Here is a 22,295-nt window from a genome sequence, read left to right as displayed (position 1 = left end):
CTTTGCACATAATAGTTTAAATTGTTAACTTCTTGCTTGTTTCCTGTCAGAACAGATGAAACCACAAAGGACTGGCCCAGTAGTATCTTGTTTATTCCTGCACAGATAACTTCTGTTGAATTAAATGAGGTTACTCTATTCTTGTGGAAGTGAATGAAGCCCAGATATCCAAAAGCAAATACAGACTCTTCTCTTCCAGATACTATGCAGGGCGTTAAAAGAATTTTAGAACATTTTTAGCCCTGGCATCCCCATTGGAGTCCATATAGCTTTCAGTGTATTTTTTTAAAAAGAAACTCAAACTCCAGTGATTGTTATTAAACAAATTGCTAGATTTGGAGTCCAGAGGAATTTTCCCTAAAATTGGCCAAGACCCTGCATTATTTCCTTTTCCTTCTGAGGATCACAGGGAGTTTTATCTAAAACACACCATGCTCTGCAGAGAACTTAAAATGGTATTGGTGACATTCTTGATTGCTTCTGCTCGTTTCCTATATTGCATGATAACTTTGTTCTCTAGTTTTTAGTACAGATTTTAAGGTCATTAAAATGCCTGAAAAGTGTTTTGTGACCTGTGGTGTGTGGTTGTATATCAAGTAGAATTGTGAAGTAGTTTTCTAAAAGAAACATGTATCGCATGAGTGCTTGAGATTGCAGCCGACTGGAGTTGATGACTGAGGTGGCCACAGATCTGTTTTGGTATTCCTAGGTAAGTCCAAAGGCCTGTATACTGACCTAAAGAGAATGTTTAGCTTTAACTGTTTTTGGTATCACCTTCTTGTGCTTTGGTAACGTATTCGCTGAAATATTTCTCTGATTCAAATAGCACGGGTAGGGGGCACTCTCTCCCTAAAATTGAAGGGCCAGAATCTAGACCAGTTTGAAGGTTTGCTATATTAGAGTAGTTAGTTTCTGAGAGTCAGCCTTCCTAGAGTGAATAAACACAGAGAATCCTTCTGTGCCATTTTAAAGGAGCAGCAAAAATATAGGCAAGGCTGCTGGGGACTTTGTATTTTAGCACTTCTTACCAAGTACTGGTTGCCCACCATCATATTTAGGAGGTTGCCACTGCACAGTACAGTAATCTTCTCCAATGTTGCTGATCTTGGGAGCTTCTGGAGGGTCAGGAACATCTGAAGAAAGTGAGAGAATGAATGATATTTGTTACTGTTTCAATTTCTGTATACAAGTCAATGAAATTTTTCTTCAACATTTTTTCTGTATCACATTGATACAGCTTTGTCAGATAGCAACAGTAGGTACAATGGAGAATGTATTATCTTAGTCTAGAGTGAATCCTGCTCTTCGATGCTTCTATGTTAGGTTGATTTTCCTGTAAATACCATTTGATTATTCAGCTCCCTTTTTCTTCCCAGACATAATCAACTTTTTGCAAAAATTTCAGGTTACAAGGTAATTCTGTTCTGTAAGAAGAGGCTTGCTCCAAGGTTTCCTATTTTCTCTATAATAAACTTTATATAGATTATAATGGCTGCATGTCTCATGTATTTTGTTATTTTGGAGATATTCATAGTAAATATACTGACTTCGGATTTATAAAAGACGAAAAGAGACTTAGTATTCACCTAAGCAGTGAATTCTAAATTTTAATACTGTAGGTGAAAATAATTTTCTTTTATAATTTCTAAGTTTGTTTATAACCTGACCTTTTGTCATATGTGTGGCAGGGTATAAACGAGTTAAGTATTATGAAAAATTTTATAAAAATTACTGACTCAAAATCATATTCCCCCCAGCTCTTCTGTGACTCACAGTGGCAATCTGTTTCTCTTGTATCAGATATATTATGTATCTTTATTCCATTAACCATTTACTGCATATAGAATGAAGTAATCTTTGCTTAAAAATATAAACCACAACAAAATGACAAGAAGTTTTTCTTATCTCAGACAAGCATGAAGCATATATTTCAGAAGGGAATATCATCTGTAAAATGATAGGGTCACCTGAAACTGGAAATATATAAAAAGGAAATACATGGATTTCTACTGGGAGTTGTTCTCGTAGCTTTTCACACAGAAGGCAACTACCTGTGCAAAATACTTCTGCCAAATTTTGTGATTCCTGCCTTTATGATCCTTTTCTCTTTTTCTAAACCTGAAGCCAGAATTTGCCTCAGTTTTAGAGAAGGGTGAGTTTCAGTGAACTCAAGATGCTTTCATACTCTGGTTGTTTCCTTCCTTCACTTACCAATAACTTTGACTGTGATATCAGCCTTATCTTCTCCCACTGGATTCTTAACTATAACTCTGTATACTCCCTCGTCCTCCTTTTCTGCTCCTTCAATGATGAAGACACAGTGGTCTTCATGCATTTCCACACGAACTCTGCCTTCAGATTCAAACAGGAGCTGCAGGCAGTGAAAGTAACAGATAAAGTCATTGTAAGTTGTGCCAGGGACAGCCTGATGAGCCACTATGTAAGCTGGTGAAAATCTTCAAATCATTGAATGTTATCAGAATTATTGAAAAGCTATAAGGTGTTTCAAGTTCTATTTGTATGTAGAAGAGAGAAAATATAGACTAAGTGGCTCACGTAAATAACATTTGGGAAAATTGGTTCTGAAAGTCTGCAGGTTGTTAAGATTCATTGCTAGTTACACATACCCAGTTATGTTTCAAAGAAGTTACTAAATACTTCCTCAAATTCCTACTTGGGATTACGGCTAGTATCAACTCAGAGTTTCATGGGTAACAGTTAGGTACTGTGTAAATTCAAGAAGGTTTGTACATTCAAATTCAAATGGTTGAGCAAACATTCCTGATCAACAGTATTTACATTTGGCATCAGATAACATGGATTTGAACAATTTCCCTCTAAAAAATTTACCATGTTTCTTGTAACTGTTGATGGCATCAGTGTGGTTTCTGTCACTCAAGAATGTCGTACGGGTAACTTTCTACTCTGAGCTGAGGTCTAAACATAATGGCCACAACTTTGCTGTTCATTTATAACACACTCCTTTTTTTCTTTATGTGCCTGCATATCTTTAGACTTAGAACAGGAACCATTACAAAGCATATGTGCCTAAATAGTGACTAGTACAGCAGAATCCTAACCCTGAGAAAGGTTTATTGTTGCATAATAAATGTAAAATATTTTTGACTCTATCAAAATAAAGAAGTTATTTATGACAAAAAGGGAACTTGTTGGAAAATGAATCCTCTTTCACTGTTTTGTACATACATAGTCCACTCTCTTGACCCATTGTCATCTTTCCCTGTGTCCTGTAAGATTTTTGTCTGAGTTTTTTTCCTGTAGTTATTGCTGAAGCTTACAGGTTAGTGGGGGAAAAAAGGGATAAACATTCACAGATATATTAAAAAGAGTTTTCAAATAACTGCTTTGATTCCGTGTAATCCAACCATCATGTGATGGTGTTTAGAAAGAGATTTCCTCAATCAGCATATCTAAAATTACTCACTAGATCTCTTGTGCCCATTCAAAGTGTTTGGTAATCACCATTGTGAAGCAGGATGCTGGGCCTGATGGGCTATTTGCTTCACCAGTTTTAATATCTACTGACTTTAATTTTATTTCCTTCTGAATAGGCCCTTTTATCTGGAAAACACTAAGCATAGTTGTGTGTCTGCATAAATAATAAGGAACTTACCTTACTATCAGTATTAAAATCACTGCTGCTTTCTGAGGGAGTCATGGAATCATCATTGCTTCGAACAAGGTCACTTTTCTAGATAAGCAAAGAAACCACAGAAAGTCAGCTAACTCTTTCTGAGCAGAGCAGTAAAGCTGTTTCTGCAAGACAGAGGAGAAGAGTCCGTAAGTTTGTTAGGGGGCTTGAATATAGAGATGTGAGAAAAGCAAAGAGCAAAGTGAGGCAGCAAGCAGACCTGGGAAGGAAATCAACTGATAAGAAAGTAAAAAGCAGAAATGGAAATAGATGTATCAGACTGCAGTGAATTAAGGGAAGGATAAGTCAGCAAAACCAAATTCACAGCTTAACAAAGATTCATGACATTCCTGCAGTAGAATTGCAATTGGTTGCGAATCTCTCTGTGTCCTGTGCTACTGGTTACTCATCTTGTCTAACTGCAAAAAAAAGGATTACTTCTTTCAGTAACAATGGGATAGTAAGTCGATGTAAATGTTTTAACACTAAGAAATATAGTCAGGTCTGCAACACACATCAAACAATGTGTTCTGAAGCTGTGCTACTGTTTGTTTAGGATTTAATTAGTAAGTATATGCTATACATCCTTCAAATCAAGACTGGCTTCTTTTACTCATATGTTGAGACCTCACGTCTTAGAAATAACACTGTATAGGGGTTGTCTGATACCCAATTGTCATTTTATCAGAGAAACTTCTGTATGAGAGAGTCAATTTCTCTTGGTTCCCAAAAGAGAGACAAATGGCTTTTTTTCTTTGTTTCCATACTGATTCTGCATTGCAGAAAAAAGTCCTAAGTGTTATTAAATATGGTAACCTGAACAAAGAATGCAGCGGAATCATGAAGAAATGAGACTGGGGAAATTAATATAACTGGCAATATTGTTTTGTCTATATGTACACCTATGGGAAATGTAATGATGCTGTAGAATATTATGCAAAGTATTTCTACATTTTGTGCTAGTTATAGCTCAAGAGCCCACAGATGGTGAGGGGTGGGGATGTTCTGAGATAGCCAGAAAGGAAGCTCACAACATTTTGTGTCTACCTTCTAAATTCTTTCTTTGATGTTTTGTAATTGCTTTGATAAGGCAAAGAGCAAGTGTCCTCTATTTTCATTATACCAAATACAGTTTTACCCCAGTGGTCTGTTAAGAAGACTTTTTCTTCACAGACTATAGAATTCTTGAGAAAGATTTCTTCTTTAAAAAGAAGCTGCCATCTCCAGAACATGTCCATCCTGTCAGGTGAAGGTGATGGGGGTGACCGATCATTCATTTCTTTTTATCTGAGGTAGGAAGAGAATAAACCCGTATGGTATCCTACTGTCTGCATCTACATGTGTCTACTCATATACGCTCCGTCCCTTCTTTTGGAATAGTAAAGCAGGCAACAGTTCAGAAAAAGAACAGTTCAGGACGACTCTCAGAAGAACAGCTGAATCCCAAACAGCTGCATTGCAGCTATTTAATTTTTTTTCTTGAGGTTTTAAAAAAATAAAATGTAAAGGAAGATGAAAATACTTGTAACTAAGAATTGTAAAGCAAAGTAAGATTTGAGAAAGAAAACAAACTTCCTGTTGTGAAGTGCCTGAAGTTTCTTGCCTCAGACATTGTGTCAGGTTACACGTTACCTTGTTTACTTTCTGCCAGATGACAGTGGGTGTTGGATCTCCTGATATGGGAACATCCAATCTCAGTTTGTTCCCAGCGACCACGACAATAGTGTCAGGGGATTGGCCCAGACAGTCAAGGTGGATTTTGGGGGGTTCTGTAGGAAGGGCAGAGAAAATAAGTTTTAAATATAGTTTGAGTGTTCTGTACGGAAAAAAAGAAAGGTGAATATTCATGCATTAAATTAAAAATGACAAAACACTGCTTCCTTTTCTATTGAAAGCATGTTTACTTGCATATAAATAATGACTGCTGTTCTTACCTTCTCTTGGTACAAAATCAATCTTGACCTCTGGGGGAAAAAAGCAGGGTGGGGGTGGGGGGTGGGGGTGGTAGGAGAAATAGATCAGAAAACAGAATTTACATAGCATCTGCACCCAAAAAGTAATTTTAAAACTATTAATCTTTAAAACCTCATAAGGTATATACATCAACAGATTAATGCAATAAACTGGAAAATGGGCTCTGTAAAACAATGTGATAATGATAACACAAAATATCAGGGAAAAGCATTTTCCATTGCCTCTGTTTCTAGTGGAGCACAAGTTAGCACGATGTGTTTTTGACCTACCATCCTGTGCCTGAGGCATTTCACTGGGAGTCAGGAAATCTCAGCTGTTTGCTTTGGCTTGAACTCTTTCAAAGGGCTTGGGTCCCACAGTATGAAAAATCTGTCACTCGACTAGTGAAGATCATTATTCCTTTCTTAAATTTTCTCCCTATTAGAGAGCTGCCATTAACCCCCTCTTCTCTCCAGAGCTGATCCCCAACATGCTGTTGGAACAGCATCCAGATCCCTTCTGGGAAGAGATTTGTCTCCCTGCAACCTTAGACAACAGAGGCCACAGGAGGCAGAACTACCACGGACTGATATGGAGAAAGAAAAAAACCTATGCAGATTATCCAGAGGTGGACTGTGATCAGAGCCACCTCTGATTGAGATATCAGGAAAGAGATTCTGCATACTCTTTCCTGGTATAACCATGTTCAATGCCATCATTTTATCCCTCTGGAATTCCCATTACATATTCTAAGATAACTTACCTAAAAACTGAAGCTTGGCAGAAAGGTTGTAAGCAAATCCCTGAGGGATGAAGGAATAATCAGCCTCGTCAGCTGGTGTAACGTCCTCAATAGTTAGCTTATGGATTCTGGAAACATGAACAAATATATTCCATTCCCCTACCTTACCTCTCCAGGAGGAACAGGGCTATCTCAAGAGACAAGGTGCAGGCTATAGGTTATTAACAGACATTACTATTTCTTCTCCCCTTGCCCTAACATCAAGTCAACCACCACCAGGGCTGTAGACTGCTCTACTTTCAGTATTCAAGCAAATCCATGTCAGCATGTTGTCTATGAATGGATTTTTCTTGTCAGGGTAGATGCACAGTCTAGTCTGAATAGAGGAAGCAGTTCCTCTGCTTTAGTCCAGCCCTCTAACGTTACTAGGGCAGTTGTAACACCGCTGACTGGTTTCATTTGATCAGATTGTGACTACAATAAATTCTGGAAAAACAAGCTAAAAATTGATGCTCCATCCCTGTATTATTGTAAATTCAAAACTGAATACAGAAAGGGAGCACCAAGGAAGACTTTACCTAACGTGTAATGCTTACGTATCTTCTGAATCTTCTTGGTCTGCATTTCCAGTAGTAGTTAGAGTGCTAAGAAACTTGAGCACAGAATTGTGCAACTGTATGTTAATATAAACACTAATTTTTCTGAAGGGGTTTATATATAAGTGTTATCTTAACCTGTCTAAACACTACTGCCAATTTTAAAGTTATCAACAATATGTTTTCTAGATTGTTTGAATACCAGGAAAACATGAAATCCTAATGAGAACAGAGAATGAATTCTGTTGATATACCACTGATGCCATACATGCAAAATGTACCAACACAGAAAGACTGCACACGTACCAAAGCAAGTCTGTGACTATGTTGATTGCATAGGAGAAGGTTTTAAACTTTTTTCCTTTTAGTTGGAGCCAGGACAAAATCTTGTTTTATATTCCTATCCCCTGAGATCATAGTTCCTGTGGATTGTAACGCAATATCCAAGCCTGTACCTGCTTTCTGAAACATGACTAACCTGCCAATGTGGGAGATCTTTATCCTTTCATCTGGGACCACCTCCTTTCCATTTTTCAGCCAGATTCCTTTCACATTTTCATCGGAAACTTCACACTTGAAGACTGCCTGGTCACGTGCCTTCACTGTCAGGTCCGCAATGCTCTGATAAACTTCCAGCTTTTTCTCTGATATTGTGAGAATAATTGATACATACATCAACAAATCAGAATAGGTCTGTAAGTAAATGGTGTGCATTTACTGAGTAGAAAAGGCTAGGGCTGAGCAAGTTGTTTGTGGAAGGGTGAAATATGAAGGGAAATCCACAGCATGCAGGGCTTTAACAGGACTGATAGCTAGGCGCCTGTTATTATGAGGGTATCTGTTAACATCCAACACACAGATCCGAGTTCTCCTTGAGGCCTTTATTATCAAACCTTATGCCCCTTATTAAGTCTTCTTTTTCCCTGGCATGAGGATTATGCTACCCCTATGCACTATCCTGGAGAAGGTTACCTTCAGCCTGTTTTCGTTTTTAGCTTCTCTGGTTCTGTGATATTACCTGTGCCTACCTTGTACAATCAGTTCAGCAACTGATACCCCACCATTGGTCTTCACGGTGTAGTGTCCACTATCCTCCTTGGTTGACTCATTAATAATTAGATACTGCTTTTTTCCATCTTTCTTGAATCGGTACTTGAATGTTTCTTCCCGTGTCAGCTCAATTCCATCCTTTTCCCTGCAATGCCAAATAGTGTTGAGTCATTTTTCTATGGTTGGAAGAGGAGAGTAAGAGTCAGCTCAATGTTATTAGAAATTGGAAGATGCAAGATAAATCCAATCTTTGTAGCATTTCAATTTAGCAAAAAAGAGACCATTGCACAAATGTTAGTGGAACCAAACCCAGAATGCTTCTAGGTTGACCATTAATTTTCACTAGGTATTTGACTTCAAGAGAGTTCACTCACAAGGAATTACTCGTTACTATTTATATGCTATAAATAAACATGAAAGTATGTTAAATGCTGTAGAAAATACAGGGATGAAGACATACTTCACCAGCAGGGAATGCACTATCTTAAAAGCTGCCATAAGGTAAATGTGACTTGCTGGGAAATGACTTAAAAGTCTTAACTTTCCTGATGTGAATTATAATTATTATAAATTCATGGTTTGTGGGCATCAGTAAAAGAAGAAAATTTTAGGATGGATTTAAATGAAGATGTATTTTGGATTTTGTAGCCCTTTCCATTCAAGGATGCCACAGTATATTTAAGACATTTCTAAATTAAGCCTCACCATCCAGCCTGGGAGGAAATTTAATTATTGTAATTTCCAATCATCATGAAGGGAAATGAGCAGAGAGCACTCATGCTGTTTAGTCAAGGTCACACAAAAATACATAAGACTTTTTAAAGATTTCCTGTTCCTAAACCTAAATAACATAAACAGGCTACAAGAAAATAACTTGGAATTTCTTCAACTTACTCCTTTTGTAGCATTTTATATTTTTCATTATTATTTGAATATATTTTTATTATGTTATTTGAATACTGCTGAGGTTTGTAAATGAAAAAGTTTTTCTCTTTGATACTTACTCATGTGGAAGAAGAAACAGAAAAGATGTTATGCTTTTAATAGAGTAAGAATTTTCTTTCTACCTTGTGTTATTTGTTACTAATGACTATTCGGCTTAACAAATGAGCTTACAGGATAGCAAATTGAAATGCTACTTAGGGTCTCATTAAAATACTATAACTCTAATCTCTAGGTAGATGTGTGCAAGGAAACCTTTTGCCTCTGTCAGAGTCTGCTGAAGTAAATCACAAGATCAAAACTTGAAGCAGAGACAGGAATCCTACAGTTTGTGACTTAGATGCACCTGCTGCAACTGCATTTCAAAATACCTACAGGTTACTCACTCCTAACTGTTCTTTAGAGCACAGCTTATTGGAACTTACAGTTGGCTTAGAAAAACATTGGCCTCCCTTCCAGATCACAGGACTACGACACTAGTGACATGGTTTAACCTCAGTTGGCAACTGAGCACCACGCAGCCGCTCGCTCACTCCCCCCGCAGTGGGATGGGGGAGAGAATCGGAAGGGTAAAAGTGAGAAAACTCGTGGGTTGAGATAAAAACAGTTTAATAGGTAAAGCAAAAGCCGCGCACGCAAGCAAAGCAAAACAAAGGAATTAATTCACTACTTCCCATGGGCAGGCAGGTGTTCAGCCACCTCCAGGAAAGCAGGGCTCCATCACGCGTAACGGTTACTTGGGAAGACAAACACCACCACTCCAAACGTCCCCCCCTTCCTTCTTCTTCCCCCAGCTTTATATACTGAGCATGACGTCACATGGTGTGGAATATCCCTTTGGCCAGTTTGGGTCAGCTGTCCTGGCTGTGCCCCCTCCCAGCTCCGTGTGCCCCTCCAGCCTTCTCAGTCGGTAGAGCGTGGGAAGCTGAAAAGTCCTTGGCTAGTGTAAGCACTACCTAGCAACAACTAAAACATCGGTGTGTTATCAACTTTGTTCTCCTCCTAAATCCAAAACACGAGTTTTCTCACTTTTACCCTTCCGATTCTCTCCCCCATCCCACTGGGGGGGAGTGAGTGAGCGGCTGCGTGGTGCTTAGTTGCTGGCTGAGGTTAAACCACAACAATGTCTAACTGCTCAGTTTTCCGTTGCTATGATTTGAAGAGTTTCTCTGACCACTTGCTGTATTTCAGGCTGAGACAGCTGCTGGTTTGCCCTTGTCACACCAAATGCCCATCCCACAGATACCAGCTTCTGTAAGATGTATGGGAGTTGTTCAAAGGCATAGGATCAAAGTGTGGCAGCTGCACTGTGCTCTGAGAGGGACAGATCTGGTTGTCCCCATCTCTCGTGACCAGGCATCTGTAAGCAGTTCCTGAACAACAGCATGTGTGTGCCTGTGCATGTGGCTTTAATAGAGTAATGCATATGCTGTACTAGCTCTTGGGCTCTATTTAAATTCTCAGTTTCTTCCTTTGGGAGAGCAGATGAGTGGTTGGCACTTTCCAGGAATGTAATGAGCATTGTGGGAACAGTTGATAACCATGTGCCTGAAGCTGTTAACAAGCACAAGAGAATTTCATCTGGTAGAGAAATGAAGTGAGAACAGTGTGTGTAAGACCTGGTATGTGAGCGCTGCCTGCTGTGCCTGCCCAAGCAGCGTGAACCTTCCAGCTTCCACTCAGCTGGAATGCCCAACAAAATGGACTCTATGGTCTAAATGTTTGTCATCTTAATCCTGCTTGCTGCATATGCATAATGACCGGCTTTGCAGGATCACCACAACAGATATGTTAAAACAAGTCAATGACTTTCCCTCTCTGTCTCAAGAGACGCTAACATTTTACCTAAGAAAAAATACTTCAAAAAAACCCTTCTCACTGCAGTTGAGAAGACTAGAAGATTTCATAAAGTACAGCAAACTCATCACAATACAGATCTGATTAATCTGGCCAATAGTTAGACATTACTGTCAAATGTCTAGAAAACTTTAAAGCTAACAGCTCAGTACAGTCAGTAGCATCTTGTAAACACTGAACAAGAAATTCTAGAGACACTATAAAATATCTATACTTAGTTTGTTTTCTGCCATATTCTGGCCTCTCAGTTCCTCCTCAATGTTTGACATATAGGAGGAGGATCAATCTTTTCCTGAAAACAATTATGTAGGATGCCTTCTTCCTTTTTATTCCACAACTCTTGTCCACAGACACTGGTCCTAGACTGTCCCATGGAGGGATATGGTTTCATGTTGTTTGCTGTTTTTTTCCCTTTTCTATTACCTTACCATTTCACAGTAGCTCCTTCCTCAGACACTTCACACTCAAACTCCACTCTCTCTCCAACCATCACCATCTGGTCCTCCAGTGGGTGAGTGATCAGGATTGGAGGTTCTGGAAATGAAGAAACTTTTATTAAAACAGTATTCTGAAAGACTGAAGACCAGAGGTAGATTTCACCACTCTGCACGCCACAGGAAGAACCCCTGGCCAAATACATGGTGATGCTCTCTGTGTTGGAACTTAAAATTTACTATGCTGGATCACATTATCAATATTATCAAATGACCTTTTGGTTTTTGCTTCATGAGACAGAATACAAACACAGGATTAATCAGTTTTCATATATATTCTGAAATTCTAAACCGGAGGCATTAGTTTTCTGTACTACTTGATCTGCTTGAAGATCTTGAGACACATGTTTATCTTGAGCGGAATCAAATTTTTAAAGTAAGTTTCTAGTCCTATTGTTGGGAAGATGTAAATCACTTTCCAAATGAGAATTAATGGTAGTTATTACTGTGCTGTTTTCCTGTGCTTTCTTAGTTGCAGTTATAGGGAAAATTTTCCTTCGTTTAACTGTAAGACAAATCTATTTCAATAAGTGTCAGAATTCATTCATATGTTTGAGAATTTCTTTTCCTCCAAGATTAACTAATCTGAGAGTAGAGAAGGTGACAGTAATTCAATGCTAAATGTTAGGGGAGATCTCTTTCCTTTTGCTACCATTGCTCACCTTTTACAAATAATTCTGTGAAGCTCTTCTCCTCCCCTACCACACACTCATATGCTGCATCATCGGCCAGAGAGCAGTGGTTTATGGTCAGTATTCTCTTATTCCCAACAGCCTCAAAAATATATCTGAAAAGAGAATCTAAATGTAATTATCAGAAAGTAACTCTTTTGTACCCAGTCACTGTCTTCCCCTGCCTGGCAGAGAAAAAGGTTCCTACTTTTCTTCTGACATCAGTGGCAAGGTTTGTTAAGACTCAAGCCCCATATCCCTGTTCTGGTGCAGTGGACAGCAGTAGTGTTTGAAAACCTAGCATGGGAAATTATGGAGAAATCTTCATACAAGTGTGAGACACAAACTCCTGTGAATGGTGTTGGATGCTTTTCTAACATCTAGCCATACAACAAACCTGACTAGCATTAAAAATGCTTTGTCATGGCTTCAGCACAAAATCAATGGAAATTTGTTTTACAAACAAGCTACACTGAAATATATCCCATATCACAAGAAAGAAATTCTGAACCCTGGATATACACATAAAGATCAGAATATAATCTGAGGACTTACTTGCTAAGTAGATAGACGTAAGCATCCAGTTCCACATGTAGATATATAGAGCAGAGGGAAGAAAAAGGAAAAGTCATGAGAACAGCAAACTAACCCTGAGCCAAAGCACTATATAGATTCTTTCTCAGCTCCTACTTCTCCCTATTTTATTCCTTTCTTTCTAAGAAAAGCTAGTTTTTCCACTTTGTTCAAGCTGCAGCTCATTCCTTTTTGGATTTCCCATATTTCTAGTTTACCTGCCGCTCACTTGGATCTCCTGTCCATTCTTCAGCCATTTCACATCAGCATCGGGATTGGCAACTTCGACCATTAATTTAATCTTTTGCCCTTTGTCCACTTGGTAAGCTGGATCTAGTTTCTTGAGGAATGCTATGATGAAGAATGATTTAAAAAAAAGAGTATCTTAATCATTTTTATAATTAACTTTTTTTTTTTACATTCTCTGTTAGGAAAGTAAATCTTTATTCCCTTTCCTGTTGTTTACCATCATCCTAAACCTTCCCCACTTTCTGCATCCCTGTTTGCATTTTTACATTTCTGTCTGTTCTTCATCCTGTTCCGTTTTCTGTTTTTCCTTAACGTAGAATGAAAAGCAGGTGACTGCCGCTCACTTGGATCTCCTGTCCATTCTTCAGCCATTTCACATCAGCATCGGGATTGGCAACTTCGACCATTAATTTAATCTTTTGCCCTTTGTCCACTTGGTAAGCTGGATCTAGTTTCTTGAGGAATGCTACGATGAAGAATGATTTTAAAAAAAAAGAGTATCTTAATCATTTTTATAATTAACTTTTTTTTTTTTACATTCTCTGTTAGGAAAGTAAATCTTTATTCCCTTTCCTGTTGTTTACCATCATCCTAAACCTTCCCCACTTTCTGCATCCTTGTTTGCATTTTTACATTTCTGTCTGTTCTTCATCCTGTTCCGTTTTCTGTTTTTCCTTAACGTAGAATGAAAAGCAGGTGATATAAACTAAAATAAGCAAAGTAGAATATTCTAAATCAGATGTGAGTATGTACTTCAGTACATCCTAAATAGAGTTACAGCTACATCTCCCCATGTAGGAAACGTTACTGATCTTCTCAGTACTAATGAATGGCAGTTTGCCTTCTCTGTTTCAGACTTTTAAAACAAATTAGTTAAAATTAGATAATTAACACTTCACAAGACTAGAAAAGGCTCAAGAATTCCAAATGTATCATCCCAATGGAAATTAAATTCTTTAAATGTATCACTGATGCCTGACATACTGACCAGTTTTGGGGGTGGGGGAGTGGGGGGTGTTGCTGTTTTATGTTCAGGGAAAGATAAGGGGCAGAGCAGAAGAAGCTAGTAAAATGAGCAGGGTCAGAATATCCAGAGTTTCAGAGCAAGGTAGCTCAGAGCTTTGGGCATAGCTTTAATCTTTGGTAATCAGCATTTCACATGTAAAGCCTGTGTAACAATTGGAATAGGAAACTCCTATTTCTTGTGCTCTTGTATCTAGCTGCTGTCCAGCTGATGTTAATATTTGAAGAACTCCCAAAGAAGAAGGTATGAACACATATATTTGGAATAAATGCAGCTCACCAACCTGTACTTTTTTTCTCTTCCTTCTTTATGCGTTTGAGGCGTTTCAGCATCCCACGCAAATCTGTGATACCATACTGAAAAGCAATTTTCTCGTATTCAGAAGGAGGAGCTTTCCTCAGGATTTCCCAGACATCAACATCAGATTGTGATTCAGATTTTGCTTCACCTCTGCAGAAAGGGGTTAGAGTACCTGAATGCTACTATTGAGAGGATTTAAAAACATCCATAGGCTTGGCAAGCTCTTGATGAATCCATCTCTTAATAAAAAATTTAGCAGTCTAACTTTTTCTATATTATTACCTAAAATAATGAAATAAAACTGGTGACTAGTTTTACTTATATTTATATACACAGTGATTAAAATTCAATCGCTGTCCTGAAGGGTTTACTTTCTAATAGCCAAAGCAAATAAATATTAACTTCCCTTTAATTATGGGTAAACACAAGGAGACTTATTTTCCTGTCATGGTCATACGCAAAACATGTGGCAGAGTAAGGAACTGAACTGACATCCTGAGAATGCCTTAGAAACAAGGCAGTTGTTTTATGTTAATAAGAAACAAGTCCTTTTCTACTCAGAACATTTTTTCTCTTCACTAAAATGAATCACAGATTATTAAAATATTTATCGCCTGTTGTAAAGACAATTGTTGGCTATAGTAATCTATAAAACATAAAGACACATAGACTGGTGAGTAGTGGCAAACAAGACAATATTTACAATGGTCTACTTATTTTATAGTTTAACCAAAGAACTAGTGATTATGGAAGAATTAATGTTTGGTTTAGCAAAACCAAGTGAAAATTTGGTTATCTGGCTTTGGAAAAAGCATTCTTTTTCTGTCATCGTATTTTTTTATTTAAAAGATCATAAATGGAAAAAGAAATTTGCGTTACCTTACCGATTTACCGAGCGCAAGAAGCTGCTGTACTCCAGAATGACGCAGAGAATCGTTTGGAAAAACATGCAGCATCCCGATAGGCAAGAAAGAGGGCATCATGTGTTAATACAAGAGAGCCATGAATGTCATCTTCACCGTTAGCAGAACATGCCTGTGCTTCAGTAGCAGGGAGATGAAGGAGCTCGTGCAAAAGCTCTGAAACAGGCTTAAGAAAAATGCTGTTCCCTATTGAAACCAAACTCACTCCCACACTTTGTACAGTTCCACTCTGCAATTTATATTATACATGTAAACACTTCTGCTTATTCCTGATGATGGCTGATCGCCTTACAGGGAAACAAATAGCTCTACTTCACCCCGTCATCATGGAGTTGTTGCCTGTCATAGTTTGCATTTTGGTAAAGAGAAAAAGGATGAAAGAAGTAACATTTTCTTAAAAATTTCTTTAGGAAAAGGAACTTCCTTTTCCTGTTGTTTCTGATATCACCAGGACCAAGCAGATTCCAGTGCAGCAGAACACACCCTTAAAATGAAGCCATGTTCAGTGGTAAACAACAAGAAGAGAAGTTATGCAACAGGTAATGCAGAGAAAAGTGGAGGTTTATTGGGGGTATTTCCATTTTTTTCAGGAAAAGAACAGTCCCATTAGTCTGTGAGAAATATTACTACTTAAAAAGCATGATTTTAGTCGGTCCAGACAGCAGGTATAACCAAACATTTCTGGTACTCCTTTAATTGCCCTAATTAATAGGCTTGACTGTAACAAGAGTGCTATGTTTATTAAAGTACTGCAGTCCTGGCTTGGGATTTCCAGCACCCTTGTAGCTCTTGAACAGAAAAGAAGCAAGAGAAGAGGATTTCAGGCCGGTGAGTTTGATCTGAAATATGGCATGCAATGTATTATATCTTTGGAGTGTTTTAACACTCACTAAGTGCTAAGCCCTCACTACCACTCATTGAATTGATAGGTGTATCTGAAGTTTGGACTCCTTGTGATAAGTGCAGCCTACTGGGTATTTGCTTTGTCATAACAGTGCATCAACATCACCCACAAATTTAGTCAGGATTCCTCTTCTCTGTATATCTATCATTTAATTTGGGGCAGCTACAAATGGTTTGTAGTTTTGCCTAGCAGAAGGCAGGGCAATTGAACTGATTCACCAAATAGACCAGGATTTTTTTTTAACATAAGCAGTTCTTGGGCTAGTTGCCCTGATCATATCAATGAGCAACTTTAAAATATTTCTAAATACATGTAAATTGGAATAGATACATAAGTACGTAAAACTAGGAATATATGATATTTGTAATATGTGCTGACTCTTTGTACTAGCACAATTAATGTTCTATGGAACAAACTGTTTCTCAAAAGGAAATATAAAATCATAGGAAATAAGAAAGACTTAACAGATGCAAATGATATTATTTTCCCTCAGGCATTGTATAAATATTGGTGGTCTCTCCGTCTATCTGCCTACTTATATGCTCATCTGTATACACTCCTTTACCTGAAAATTTGCGGGTAGGATTATTCATGGAGATTTCAAAAATATTTTGTGTGAGTTATTTTTAAATACATAATGAGAAAAATCTTCCAATTTGGAAGCAATTCCACAGTCTAGTATGTCTCAGTATTGAGAAGACTTCCTTAATTTTTGCTTTAGCTTTTCCATTACTCAGTGTCATCCCATCGTTATATCTGGCAATAGTGTTTTGGTGTATGCAAGCTGAAATACAAGAAATTTGATCATAAGCAAGAGTATAGTCTCTTCCTTGGAAATACCAATATTTTCTAGTTACAGGGAAAGGCTTGTAAGTTGCATGTAAAATGGTACTAAAAGCTGAAGGTTGTAATTCGTATAGTGTTTAATTGAGTTCTGAAAAAAAAAAAGAAAAAAATGTCTTTCTCTGCAAAGGTTTCCCCATCCCAGTAGTCCTTTTCACCATTTTGTATTTGTTAAAACATTCTCTTTGATCCCGTAAAGTCACAGTTTCCACAGTTAGGCTGAACTCTTCCACTACCAACAGGAACTAAGCAGCGTGCGAAAAATAATAGAGCTCTTGGACTCCTGAAGTTTCCCCCACCCTCACGTTACTCTCCCTGATGTTGGGGATCCTTATTCAGAGTGATCACCTCATAAGTTAACTATGCACTTGGGGGCATTAAGATGCAGCTCAGTGAACCTGCTGTAAATGGAATACGCAGCTGATATGTTTTAAACATATGTGGAGGGGTTAAAAATAGTTTTGTACATCCCAGAGATGGTTCCTTCCTATCCCATTGCTGTCAACTGATTGGACCCTGTCAGCTGTCACCTCCTTCAAGGTCTCTGCTCACTATCCCATTTAACAGTTCTGTGACAACTGTTCCCTTCCTCTTCCCAATGACCTCTCCTTGGCCCATGACATCTGTATGTCAACACCAGTTAATTAAATTACAGCGATAGGAGATATAGTATTAAATGAAGCTCTCTTTATTATAGTGGGAATGTTCATTACCTCTGGATTGAGGGGCATTTGTAAATGAGGTGGGACAAAGCAGAAGCGGTAAAAGAATAATCTTCAATTCTGTTTGAATCTGCATAGCTCTTGAGAGTTCCTCAGCATGAGGTCCCTTTTTCTATTCTATTTTAATGAAGAATACTTTCATTCTGTGATGAGATTTATGCCTATCAGTTCTCATTAATATAGGAGTGGTCTTCAACCTGTGGTGCGCAAAGCCTGAAGGATCCACAAATTACTTCTAAAGCGGCTGTGAAAAACAACTAGGAGCAGTGAATTTATCAGTATGCTTAAATTCACTAAACAGAGATTTGTAAGTCAAGAAAGGTCAAAAACACTGATAAAATGCAGTGAAATTTATAAGCTTTTTTAATGAATTATATTTCTAGCCTAACAACTAATGAAGAGTTATATCCACAAATTGAACATTTCTGGAAATACTGGAGATTTTTACTACTTTTTAGAGTTCTATCACTGCTCAAAACTAATTGTGAAAGCAGAAGGGAAAGGCACTAGGAGAGGGGCTCATAGTACTTAGCACTTCATTTCAGCTGGAGTCACTGTATGAAATTATGCAAATAGTTTCATGTTGGCCTCCATTTATTTGAAAATTCTAAAAAGAGATCAATAATTCTGTTTTGCCTTACATTTTCTATAGAAATTAGAATGTGTGTACAACTACTATTTCAGCTCTCAAACCTGTACGGTTTTGATTACTGCCATTATTCAGAAAGCATATTTTCCCTACTTTAGAATTACAAAAAAATTCCAACGCACTTTTTGTTTCAGACTTCTCTGGGGTTCATGATGAAACAAGAAACTTCGATGTCAATGTCAGCTGTAAAAAGTTCGATAGGTGTACTTTCTGTCTCGTCTAGCTGGCCCCCTTGAGAGTCCTGCTTGTAGTGTTACTGCAAAGCCGGAATTCACTTCTAGTTGGATACATTGCATATTGCATAATACAGGGCTTTGTATACCTATGTGGCCTTGTTTGCCCCACTGAAATTTGGGTGAGTTAACCTGAGTGAAACATGAAGCTATTGTGGCTTTATTGCCTTCCGTAACCAAGCTGTTTCAGATGTCTACCTGATCCTGTACTCTTTGTGAAGATAAAACACTTTTCATAAACAGTGATACCAATACCTGAGCAGAGACTGAACACAGATTCACAACAACATTCACCCAAGTAGTTGATTGCAAAAACTTAAACTGCGTGTTTAGATTTGCCACACATGAGTCTAGTGACAAGTGTTTATAGTAACTTCAGGAGCTGGAAAGGCAGAGTGAGCAGCCAGGGGCAGTGAACAGAAAGAAGCATGCTGGGAGTAATGGGATGATAATGAGCAATGGAAACTTTACTTGGAATAAAAAGAAATGTTTTGTAACAGAGAAGCCTGTACATTTATGGAATAAGTGACTTCAGTAATATGTTCACTTAACATGTTTAAGGATGGAGGGAACAAAACTTCAGCGCATATTTGGTAGGCGCCAGCAGGCATATTATGCAAATGATCTTTCTGATTCTCATTTCTATGACAATAGGAATTTAAAGCAGCAGGTTACTGAGGAAATCTGGAAATTCAAGGACAATTTAAAATTGCCTACAAAAGAAAGCGATGGTGAAAACCAAAGAACATTCAGAGAAATCCATTGATTTATATTGAATGGTCCACTCTTAACTTCTACTAATTGTTTAAAAGCATTTCTGTCTCAGAAATTGGTGGCTGATAATTTTCTTTCATACTATCTAATTTTTGTCACACTCTACACGTAAGAAAGATAAAAATGCATGCATTGTTTCAAACCAAATTGTTCTTATATTCAGTCTGACCCATGCATTTATAATCAAATGAAATAGCGATCTTACTCTCTGTTGGCAGCAGTGGAATCCAAAACATCCAGATTAAGATGGTGGTAAAAAGAGAAAAATGTATGTAGACAGGTTATGAAAACAGATGTAGCAAGAAAGGATGAGAATGGGAGAGGAAATTCCACCAAAAAAAGTGAAAGTAAAAGCAAGAAATAAGAATTAGAATCGGTTTTTTTTCGGAAGAGTAAAAAATATTTATATAGTATTTGTACAACGTAGAATATCTTTTTATATATATGATAAACAGCTATATAATATAATATATATATAATATATATAATTGTATAGTGTAATAGTAACATTTAGAAATCTAATAAAAAGGCTTGTCCTCGCAGCTCTCCGATGTGAAGTCTTGTGAAAACTTAGGACAGAAAATTCATAATAAGGCAGCATTATAGAGAGGTATTGTAAATTGTTGTTGTGTTTTGGTTTTTTTTTTTTATGAAAAGTGCTGGTGGAAGCATGTAATTACCCTAGTCCCAGCCTTTTCTATCACAGGAAAGTTCAATCCTTTTTTTTTTTCCTCCAGTATAAACCTAGCAGAAATGCAGCAAATGCTGAGTATTTGGGGAAGTTGCCATAATTACCTGTCATCCTTTTTCCAGTTAGAGCTGCTTTAGGAAAACTACAAGGATTCTGAATTTATGAAACTTTCACTTATTCTACTTTTAGTGTTTTCAGAGTTGTTCAGCTGAAGCTGGTTACTTTATTTCTCTAAGTCTATGGATTTTTACTCACCTCTTTTTCAGCAGGGCAGTAAAATTAAACTCTCCACCTTCTTCATGTCCCTCAGTACTGTATAGTAACAGAAAACCATAATTAGTTTCAGAAGGAAATGGGAATAGCTTGTGAGACTATATCATTATGTAGATGATATATTTTTGTAGGGGAGTAGTAGATGTGTTTAGAATGACTTAAAATGTGCACTGACTCGGAAGGTGATTTAGTTAGGCTCTTTGTCCGTATTGGTCTTCATATAGGTTTAAGAAATATATTTAATGAACTTGTATTTTTTTCTGTATTGATTATGGATAAAGTTGTACAGGGTATTAATTTGGTGGTCATATTGATCTGGAATGTATTCACTAGCATAAAAATGTTGCAGAAGCTTTCCTTTAGAATCATGGTAAGCTGTAGTTTCAGGAATGTGGATACTGTTTACAGTGTGGGGCAGTATTTAATAACCATTTTTGTGGGACTCCTTACAATTTAAAATCACTTTTTTTTCCTAGCATTATCCCAACTGTATTTGTTTCTTAAGGCTCTTTGTGATTCCAGAATTCATTATACTGAAAAAAGTGTCACATCATTGGTGCTTGGGAGAGTTAAAGGAGGAATTTTGTGATCTGACTTTGATTCTGAGACGAGGTTCAATATGCAGTTGTTCAACAAGCATCAGGGCAAGCAGTGTTGTGGTGAACTGATTCGTGAGAACGAGAAGCAACAAGCAGGAGTTTTTTGATGTGTAATTCTGTCTGTTACATATGGTGAACTCAGATGGAATGCACAAAGTTATTTTTGGTGTTCTGAATGAAATATGTCTTAGCTGTGCTTCTGAACATTTGAAGTACAGATCTACTCTGAAAACAGCGTAAAGTCACTAAAATCACTTCTTTGGGTTTAATTCCTAAAAAAATCACTTCAGGGATTTGATATAAAAGTATTGGGAGTTACACTGGATCTCATGACTATTGATTATGCAATTTAGCAAAAAAAAAAGGTCTTTTTTGCATTCAGATAGGGTTTATAAAGTCAAAATGGATTTTCTTCATCTTGGTCAGTCTCCCATCATCAGTGCTCAGCTGCTCCTTGACATCTCTGTTGTCTTGAATATAAGAATCTGGTGATGCCACCTTACAGCATTCAGATTCTTCCAGCGGCAACACCTTATATTTAATTATTGTTTTATACACAGAAATTATTCTTTTCAGTTGTACTGCTGGTAGTGGTAGCCCATAACGCTGTCTCTGTCAATACACAGTGCTAGTTGCTTCAGAGACAGTCAGTCTGTCTGTGCAAGTGTAAATCAGAATGTCAGGAAAACTCAATATTGCAGGAACAAATATTTTGCCTCAACAAACAAGGTACAAACAGCCTCAACAGGTAAATGATGGGCATTTTAACAGTACTGTTAATAAAATGGAAGAGAAACGAGTGCGCAACTTCTTGTGCTGCTTGATAATGCAAGGTTGCTGAGAATAAGTAACGATTTTGAATCAGTGTAGTATGTTGTGAGAAGAGATCTTTTTATTAGGAAAGTGCTGTTTTTACTTCTGTGATTACTTTCAAGATAGTATAGTACTGGAAAGGATAGTTTTCTGGGTATAATGCTCAAACAGAAAAGTGTATTTTTGGCCAATTTGTTCCCTACTTTCAGAAGATTTTCAATGTTTGCAGGCATAAAATGTACATAAAAATCGCTAGTATAATCCCAAATATGAAAAGGGCTTCTTGTGATCAAATATTCAGGAAATCAGAATCTACAGCTGGGAGGATAATTAGTCACCTTATTGCTTCCCAGTTGGTAGTTAAATTGGATTTTCAATAAAGCCCAGCAATCAATGTTTAGCTTTTCTGAAGAATAAGACCCTAATAATTGCTTTAACATGCATGGAGTTAAGTCTAATCTCAGAGTTCCTATTTTCATTATGGTAGAAGACATTGGGACCAAAAGGGATAGGGTGGGAAATTTAATGATGCTAGGATAAAGAGCGTGCCAGGAAACAACAGATTTTCACATACGTACGTGTTGGTACATTTCTGTGAGCAGTGGCAATTTTAGTCAGGATGTGCTCAGTAGAGAGGAAAACGTGTAAAACAGAGGGGGCAGAGATGCATATAATTTGAAGTTACTTTTTATCTTCTAACAATGGTGAGAAGATGCCACTTGCCAAACACACGCTTTTTCTGTAGATGAATCTGCCTCTCACTGAACT

At 37.5% G+C, this 22,295-nt stretch overlaps 1 protein-coding gene across 1 annotated transcript in view; it reads right to left on the bottom strand.

Moving 5' to 3' along the window:
- The window catches only part of MYBPC3 (myosin binding protein C, cardiac), a 61,563-nt gene that overhangs the window by 22,759 nt on the left and 16,509 nt on the right, over positions 1-22,295 (bottom strand). Inside the window, exons 9-24 of the mRNA XM_009329744.1 lie at positions 20,098-20,154; positions 19,357-19,359; positions 14,988-15,011; positions 14,087-14,253; positions 12,749-12,881; positions 12,513-12,515; positions 11,949-12,073; positions 11,221-11,326; positions 7,972-8,138; positions 7,422-7,587; positions 6,369-6,475; positions 5,587-5,616; positions 5,285-5,421; positions 3,635-3,712; positions 2,212-2,371; positions 1,029-1,133 (exon numbers count right to left, since the gene is read on the bottom strand). Coding sequence (XP_009328019.1) covers positions 1,029-1,133; positions 2,212-2,371; positions 3,635-3,712; positions 5,285-5,421; positions 5,587-5,616; positions 6,369-6,475; positions 7,422-7,587; positions 7,972-8,138; positions 11,221-11,326; positions 11,949-12,073; positions 12,513-12,515; positions 12,749-12,881; positions 14,087-14,253; positions 14,988-15,011; positions 19,357-19,359; positions 20,098-20,154 — 1,568 coding nt within the window. The remainder of the gene's footprint in view (positions 1-1,028; positions 1,134-2,211; positions 2,372-3,634; positions 3,713-5,284; positions 5,422-5,586; positions 5,617-6,368; positions 6,476-7,421; positions 7,588-7,971; positions 8,139-11,220; positions 11,327-11,948; positions 12,074-12,512; positions 12,516-12,748; positions 12,882-14,086; positions 14,254-14,987; positions 15,012-19,356; positions 19,360-20,097; positions 20,155-22,295) is intronic.

Source organism: Pygoscelis adeliae, unplaced genomic scaffold (genome assembly GCF_000699105.1).
Source record: "Pygoscelis adeliae isolate BGI_AS28 unplaced genomic scaffold, ASM69910v1 Scaffold117, whole genome shotgun sequence".
Taxonomy (NCBI): Eukaryota; Metazoa; Chordata; class Aves; order Sphenisciformes; family Spheniscidae; genus Pygoscelis; species Pygoscelis adeliae.
Note: the sequence above shows the minus strand (reverse complement) of the source record. Positions and strands in the feature narration are given on the sequence as shown.